This window comes from Simochromis diagramma, unplaced genomic scaffold (genome assembly GCF_900408965.1).
Source record: "Simochromis diagramma unplaced genomic scaffold, fSimDia1.1 OVJJ01000320.1, whole genome shotgun sequence".
Classification (NCBI taxonomy): Eukaryota; Metazoa; Chordata; class Actinopteri; order Cichliformes; family Cichlidae; genus Simochromis; species Simochromis diagramma.
Window position 1 is genome coordinate 12,795,234 of NW_024386773.1, and position 8,258 is coordinate 12,803,491.

Sequence of the window (8,258 nt, forward strand, 5' to 3'; positions counted from 1 at the left end):
TGTCGAGACCTGTCCAGGGTGTAACCTGCTTCTTGCCCTGTGACAGCTGGGCCAGGCTCCCTCCCCGGGTGGAAACATTAATGAGGTAACTGGATACATTTGCAAAATTCAATCCAAATCAAAAATACAATAAATAAACAAAATGATTATTTAAAATATAAAACTATATGATTAAATAAAACCTGTAAAATCACTTAGATAACCATATTTCATCTCATTCATGTCAGGGCTTCGTGTGTGGAGGAGAGGAAGTGATGACTCAAAACAGGCATGACTCGCGGTGAAAGCCGGTGTTTAGTGCAGATGGAGTGAATGAACAGAACAGGAGCAGGAAATGGCTGACGGACGGACGGACGGACAGACGGAATGACTGAATGAGCAAAGCATACAGTGACAACCTAACATCAACAACAATGACACGACAATGAACTGATGAATCTGAGGGACTTAAATACACAGACTGAATGATTAGTGATTAGAGACCGGTGAGTGAATGGCTGAACATAATCTAACTAATGATACATAGAAGTAACAGGAACAGAACAACAGAAAATGAGAACGAGTGACAAAATAAACTGAACCTGAACAAGCTGAAAACGCAGGAACCCTGACAATTCATGCTCCACTTGTCCAGTCATTGCATAAAATTGAACATGAAAGAAAAACAAAGCAAGTTGTGCGTGGATGTAAAGGTTTATTTGCCATAGTGTTGGTTGATTGAAACCCAGGGGATCAATTCAATCCTGTTTTTTTCTATGAAGTTCCTCCAAAAACACAGTTGTTAATTTTACTAAAAGGCAGAGTGCCTCATTTACTCTTCTTTGACATAAAATTGCACATAATATGAAAAAAAAGACAGCAAAAACTATTTTAACATGAACCGTTATATAACTACACATATAAGAAAAACACATGGTTCCTGATTAAAACTGGGGGTGAAATTTGTTTGCTATCTCACTTAAAGGCAGGTTCTCAATTTAAAAATAACGCTTTTTTTCTACGATTCTTCATACGTTAATTGTCCCGAAGCTCCACCTCCACGGGGTAGTGGTCACTGACGGATCGAGTCTACAAGTAGAAAAACATGGCAAACAGCGGTGAAGTGAGATGTTTGCACGTAAACATTGCCATGTTAAATTAAATGTTTTCAATATTAAAAGTCTTACTGTGTCACAATTTAGGCGGTACGCTCTTTTGAAGTCGAAAGGCTTTGCAGAGCCAGGAACAACTGCGTCATTCATCCTCTTTCCAAACACCACAATCCTGTTGGCAGGAAATAGAGTCACAATCATGCATTCATTTGACTTTGCCTGTTTTTTTAACATGCAGATGACAATTTGCCATCAAGAAGCATTTCACTTTCTTTGTTTTAAGACTGTAATGAAACAGAACTAGGGAGGTGTAGGCAGTGAAACCATTGTGAGGCAGGAGGGGCGCTGATTGTTTTTTCAGCATAGAAACAGATCTTGCCCACCCGGATTTCCTAATCTTAAAATAGGAAAGTATTTATATTTATAAATAATAATAATTTAGATATTCAAATATTTTCTAAGCTAAAAATAAAATCGTGTGACTCTCAGCAAGACAACAACAACATAAAGAAAAGATACCTGTCATATGTATGGTCATTAAGGTCACTAGTAGTGGTGTCAGCGTCTTCATCTATCAACCAAAAGTAGGGACGAGAGCTCATTCTGATGTTTGTCCTTTTAGTACTTGACAGGTAACGTCCATCTGCATTGAAGTCCCCCAAAATCATGATGCTCTGAAAGACAATATATATGAAAATACAAAGGTAAATATTTTATAACAATATCATTTAATATAATTTTGTTCTCCAGTCTTTAGGTTTGAGCACATTTCAGATTTTTCATTTTAGTTACGCTCATATATCAAACATAATAACGGCACAGGTTTGGTTTTCAAAGAACAAATTAATTTAAATAACTTGAGAAGCAAATTATTTTGACTTCTTGTCAACAATAACTTTATCTTAACGAATAAAAATAATTTACTGTTATAAAATTGTGCTTTTATAAAACTAATTTGTCCACAGCTTGCTGCTGTGAAGTGCTTGAAGAGTCTAGAATGACAATCAGACCAATGATTGTAACTATCAATCATTTCATGACCTTTTCTGCTCTAATCAACATATTATTGTTATTATTGTTATTTAGCATCGTAAACAAATCCATTCTGTAAATTCGTCACTCTTTCATTTCCAGCCTACATTAGTGCCCCATCTCCTTCTTGCATCTTGGACCACATTGTGAAGAGCACGCAGCTCATGTTCAGCATCCTTTGGTTTGGTGTGGACGGGAATCAGAACAAGCTTCTTCACAACTGGAAGCACAAACATAACCAGTTAGTTACAGGTGAACATGCACAGTAGTACTTGTTTATTTGTATACGTGTATGGACATTCATGGACAATTTATCCTGTATCCTGGAAGAAGGAGCAGCGTCACCAGTTTCAAACTGGTCCCTGTGAATGTAGAAGTAGAGGACAAAAGCTCACACTCATACATACGTCTGGCTGAACGGCGGCGAAACTGCACAATAAAGGGCTCTCTGGCAAGCACATCTTTGTTTTCTTCTTCATATTGGTAACGGTCAGTCACACTCATTTCATCCTGTCTGAGACAGAAAATACACACACATCTGTTTCCCTCATGCTAACATATAGCCAAGGTCTCAGCCCAAACTGAGATGACTTATATCGTGAGAAGTTGCTTATTGTTGTGAATCTTGTGCTGTCTGAGGAAGTCTGAGGCCAGGAATGGGGTGGAGTCCCCATTCCAGGTTTTTGACTCTTAGTGTGTCGGGGTGTTGGGGACAGACAGGCTGGTGTAGGGTTGGTGTATCATGTCTCTCTGCTGGCTGGGGAACGCCTCCGTGTCCTCCCAGAACAGCTGGAGTAGGTGAGGGAGAGGAGGTGGTTTTTCTAAAAGCCATGTTCACCTATTCTCTTAAACATTCATAGATTGCTTTTATTTCTTTTAAAGGAAAAAATATCTAATGCAATAAATGTTGAAGAGTCTCCCCTTAGACCAGAGGTGGGCAATTCCAGGCCCTGAGGGCCGGTGTCCTGCAGGTTTTAGATCTCACCTTGGGTCAACACACCTGAATCACACGATTAGTTCGTTACCAGGCCTCTGGAGAACTTCAGGACATGTTGAGGAGCTAATTTAGCCATTTAAATCAGCTGTGTTGGTTCAAGGACACATCTAAAACCTGCAGGGACACCGGCCCTCGAGACCTGGAGTTGCCCACCTCTGCCTTAGACTGTTGCTCCTGCATTCTGGACCCGGATAAGTAGCATAAAATGGACGGTAGAAGAATAAAAGTTAATATTTTGGTTTGAAGAATATCTGAAATCATTTCTGTGGATTATCTTAAACTTTTTAAAAAATGTTTTTATTTTCCTTAAAATCTTCTCCTAAATGCAATGATCTGTCTTGACAGATTTGAGCTTTTAATTCCGGACATGTGAGAAATCTATGAAACATGAATGTCAGATGATTGTACCTGTAGAAGAAGACAAACTGCTCCCTGTAGGAATGTCGTCCTACTGGGGCACCAATCTCCATCCTGTATGGACGAGATCTGTTCCCCCTGTTCAAAAAGAGACATAACTGTAGTTCAGTTTTATTTTTGGGAGGTTTTGTACATATTGTGTGTTCGGCATTACAGCAGGAATACTGTTGTTGTCAGTTAGTTCCAGAGGTCAGCAGGTGTAAATGCCTGTTAATGTGGTTTGTGATGACTTTCCTGTGTCTGTTGAGCTCTGTGAGAAATTTGCTCATTGCCCTGTCATTGGGATCCCGGACCTCCAGTAACACCACCACACTGTACCGAGACACAATCTAAGAGAAACACAAAACCCACTTAGTAAAAATACATTTAAGAAATAAAAGTCTGGTGCAACAGTTCAGCAACCACTGGGAATCCAACACATCAACTTTTACAAGCCAGTGTGAACAAACTTAAATAACTCTGTATAAATGGCCTGACGTCACACACTTAAAAGTCAGCAACTCTTATTGTGGCAATACGTTCTATAATTAAATGTTTGAATATGTTGATGACACAAACACACTTCAACAATAAAACAGCATCATAATTTAATCAAATTAAGTTGTAAATGTCTCATGACTTACCTTGATTAGATTATTTCGTACAATATCTTTATTGAGTTTTCTCACTCCAAGATTCTTGACATTGAAGGCTGCGATCTTCATTCTGACTGTAAAACCAAACAGCATTTACATAATTTCAGAGGCTTTAACATCAATGAGAATGCTGACCATACTTGGACACAGTGCTTTGTGTCTAAGCTCACACTTGCCCAGAGAGACCTGTGAAAGGCTTCAGCCCTGACTTTAACCCTAACTCAGGTAAGCCACTAAGAAAGTGATGGTGGTGGATATATTAGACCTTTCCTTTCACTTTTTAGTTTGGTTTGGGCACCTGGCTGCCAAATTGATAATTGTTTGACTTAAAATAAACCATTTTACAATGTCAACTTGAAGTCAAACTTCAAAAGTAAAATTCAAATTCAAAGAAAGAAAAATGAAAACAACTAAATATAAGAGGCTGAGAGAAAATGTCTGTCTGGTTTCCTGCCAATTCTGACCTGGCATCAAACAATCAAAAGTCCAGTAAAATGAAAAGCAGCTCAATCACCACTTTGAATGCTAAAGCAATTCTTTTAAGCAACAAACCGAAAATAAAGAAAAGAACTCACCAATTAGGTTAAGATCAACAAACTCAAATGTCTGAAGACAGAGAGCTGAAAGAGGTCCTTCACTGTCAGTGGAAAAAGGACGACTGACTGAGAGTCTAAGCAGGAAAGGAAACGTCCGTGCTAAACCACACAGCCAATAAAACTGGCTCACAGACAACAGTGAGAGAAAAGCTGGCACGGATCATTTAGCATTTGAAAAACTGGATATTTCCCTTTGGAGCGGTGGAGTCCAAAACCGAGCTAAAAGAGAAGTAAAAATCTTTAAATGGAAACAAAGAAATACACATTTCTTTGACTGGATGTGTAATTTTATGTGATAGAATAATACACATAGGCAAAGTGCACACATAACCCTGGGAGCCCTTTATGTATGTAATATACATGTATGCTTTATGTACATTACATAATTGTATACATGTACTTATGTGAACAATTATAACATAAAGTGTAAAGGTATCTTTAAAAAGTTTGTAAATGATTGAATCATGTTAATCAGATGTTAAATGTGTTCTGTGAATGTTTATGACACACCAGAGATAAATCTCATGTCAACAGTCGACATTTTCCTAAGAATATTTGATGCTTTCAGCATCTGCCAAAGAGAATATACTCTTTGTGTAAAAGTTCAGGATGTTCTTTCTGTCACCTCAAAATATCCACAATATTTACACAAACTTTCTGTTTGAAAGTATGAAGAATTTTAGAGTTGTTCTCTGAAACAATTGGTGCTGTTTTCAGTGGACTGTTTTTTGTGGTTGTTTTTTTTATATACTTTTGTTTTCTTTATTTTTCTTCAAACAGTAAAGTGGCCGTTGGTAATCCTCAAGCTGGCTCATTGATAATATCTGAAGAAACATTGTATATGAATCAGGGCAGATTTTTGTCAACTGCATAAATCTTTGACAGAAACTTAAAGCATCCCACCAGTGATACAACTTGATCAAAGTGGTTGGTTGAATGAAAGAAACAACTGGATTGTTAATATTCAACGTATCGACATCATTAACGTCATTAACCTTGGAACAGAAGCTTTTGTATTTGTTCTAACGATGTAAACTTTAAATATGTGTTTGCAGTTTCAGTTATAGTTAAAAATGACAAATATATGGCCAGTTATCAAGATGAGGTACTGTTAGTTGGGCAAGACCTTTTTTTAGCAAACGCTGTAGCAAACTGATGTTTCCGTCTTGTCATATTTTCAAGGGGAAACTGTTTAGTAACAATGGTAACAAAGTGTTTACAACAAAGTCAGTCATGTCACTTGATTTCTTCCATGTTTCTGGGAAAAGCAAAATATAGAGCACTCATACAAAATGTTATATTGTGGTCTTTTAGTTCTCCTTGCTGACATCTTCAGGTTTTGTCTCGTCTCTTTCTCTCTGCTTCAGTTTCTGTCTCTCCTCTCTTCTATCTGTGATTTTTGTTGTTGTTTGTGCTCCCTGTTGAGCCTTATTTCAGGGTCTTGGCCTTGGCTCTACACACCTGAGGAAATCACCCACCTGTCTCACATGATCTTATCAGCTTAAGGTAGTGGCTGGCACCTGAAGTCATTTGCTGGCCTTTATGCTTTGAGGAAACTTACTCTGTTTTTCCCTGTGTACAGACTCCCTGTAGTGCAGCGAGCCTGCATGAGTTAAGAGTGTACTGACCTGAAGAGAGGTGGATGTTATGGATGCCTGTTCCCTTTAAGAACCCTGGATCCCCATTCCCCATTAGTTTCGGATTATATCTTAAAATCTTTTCCAAGGACTACTTTGAACCTTTTATAAAATGAGTCAGAGCTCAAATGAAGCTGTTTGGTATGACACACAAACCTGCAGAACTGTAATGGGTTTCCACCTTTAGGTGGTGCTGTAGAAACACCAGAGACAAGCAGATTAAACTGTTCAAACATACTTTTTAAATTCTACAACATGTCATGCTCTACTGCTGTCTACAAATATAATAACAAAAAGAAAGATGAAAGCTGAATTAAAAGGTTAGAGCACATGGTTTGAAGTGAATCTTCATAATAATAAATATATTAAATATATATAAATAAATATATTAATGGAAAAATTAAGGTGGTGCTTGTAATGAATTTCCATTCACTTTTGTTTATGTAGTACCAAATCACAGGCTTATCCCAGCAAACCTTTTATTGTCGAGGTGGATGCCTCCGATGTGGGGGTTTGAGCAATTCTGTCCCAGCGCTCAGGTCCCTCGTCCAAGTTACAACCCTGTTCCTATTTCTCCTGTCGGCTCTCGCCAGCGGATTGGAGTTATCATGTGGGGGATCGGGAGCTGCTTGCGGTGACGCCCTAGAAGAGTGGTGTCATCTTCTAGAGTGCGTTGAGCACCCATTTATTGTATGGACAGACCATAAGAACGGTCTTTGCAGGATGCAAAGACACTGAATGCACGCCAAGCCCGATGGTCCTTATTTTATTGCTCGCTTTAATTTCTTTATTTCTTATTGTCCTGGGTCAAGAAACATCAAGCCCATTGCGCTTTCACATCAATTCAACTCCGGTGAGGAGACTCCGGAGAGACGTCCCGGTTCTGCCTGCTAGTTGCAGAATTGGAGGAGTAACGTGGGAGGTACAAGACGCCATTGATTAGGCCCTCAGAACCAAACCGGATCCAGGAACAGTGCCAGCAGGTCAGCATTTTGTGCCCAGGGCAGCACTCTCTAAAGTACTGGAGTGGATAGATACGGCTAGGTTCGCCTATCACCCAGGACAGAAAATTGAATTAAATTGAAAAAATAAGTAGCATGACTTTTATTTCAATAAGTGGAACAGTGGCAAAGCTTGTGACATGTACAGTGACCATATACCAGGGGTGTGAAACAACCATGACCGTGAGCACAGAACTACACTCATGAAACAGGGACGGGGATTATATACAGGGGCGAGAGCAAAAAACACTAAACTGTGAGCAGTGAAAAAATCTAGTGAGCTTGAACTGTGACGAGAACAAAATACTACAAATATGAATTCTATATACAAGAAGATGAACGAGAGCTTGGGCTGTCACGAGAGAGAAGATACTGTGAAAATGAATACAGGAATTACACTATATACAAGAGCACGAGCTAGACTCTGACAACTAGGATACGAGCAAAATACTGTGCGTTAAAGTGTTTGTGGTCCCAGAGTCCAAAGAGGCAGATTAGGGATCTGTTTGGGATTAAGCTGTGCAAGGAACATTATGTAAGACTTTCGCCACTGGAGGAAATGACAAGAACTCCAGGGTCTCTGTGGTTGGTTCTTCCCAGTGGCAAGCCAAAGAGGAAACGTAAACAAAGGAGGCAAAAGCATGGCTGCAGGGCGGGCCCGCTAGCATGGCTAAAGAAACAACCATTTAAGCCACCGCTTTCGAGTATCTTCCTCTCCAACGTCAGGTCTGTAACCAACAACAACAACAAACTGAGATTACAGTTTGCAGTCAACAAGTACGTGTGTACGGGACAGCAGCATTGTACTACTCACAGAGACTTGGCTGCAGCAATCAAATCCAGACTCGGCTA

At 39.2% G+C, this 8,258-nt stretch overlaps 1 protein-coding gene across 1 annotated transcript; it reads right to left on the reverse strand.

The window, feature by feature from the left end:
- Positions 1-674: 674 nt before the first annotated feature.
- Positions 675-5,040, reverse strand: LOC120719924 (deoxyribonuclease-1-like). The gene is made up of 9 exons (XM_040009489.1): positions 4,748-5,040; positions 4,161-4,246; positions 3,772-3,866; positions 3,529-3,615; positions 2,531-2,637; positions 2,231-2,343; positions 1,611-1,765; positions 1,167-1,263; positions 675-1,068 (listed from the first exon to the last, which is right to left on the reverse strand). The coding sequence occupies exons 2-9, from the start codon at positions 4,239-4,241 to the stop codon at positions 1,015-1,017; spliced, it is 789 nt and encodes a 262-aa protein (XP_039865423.1). The 5' UTR covers positions 4,242-4,246; positions 4,748-5,040; the 3' UTR covers positions 675-1,014.
- Positions 5,041-8,258: the final 3,218 nt, after the last annotated feature.

What these genes read in the sequence shown, in the direction of transcription:
- LOC120719924 (XM_040009489.1), bottom strand. Translation starts at nt 4,241, where the DNA reads ATGAAGATCGCAGCCTTCAATGTCAAGAATCTTGGAGTGAGAAAACTC. An exon ending in TACGAAATAATCTAATCAAG is followed by an intron (nt 3,867 to 4,160) that starts GTAAGTCATGAG and finishes TGTTTCTCTTAG; the next exon opens with ATTGTGTCTCGGTACAGTGT. An exon ending in TCGCCGCCGTTCAGCCAGAC is followed by an intron (nt 2,344 to 2,530) that starts GTATGTATGAGT and finishes TTGTGCTTCCAG; the next exon opens with TTGTGAAGAAGCTTGTTCTG.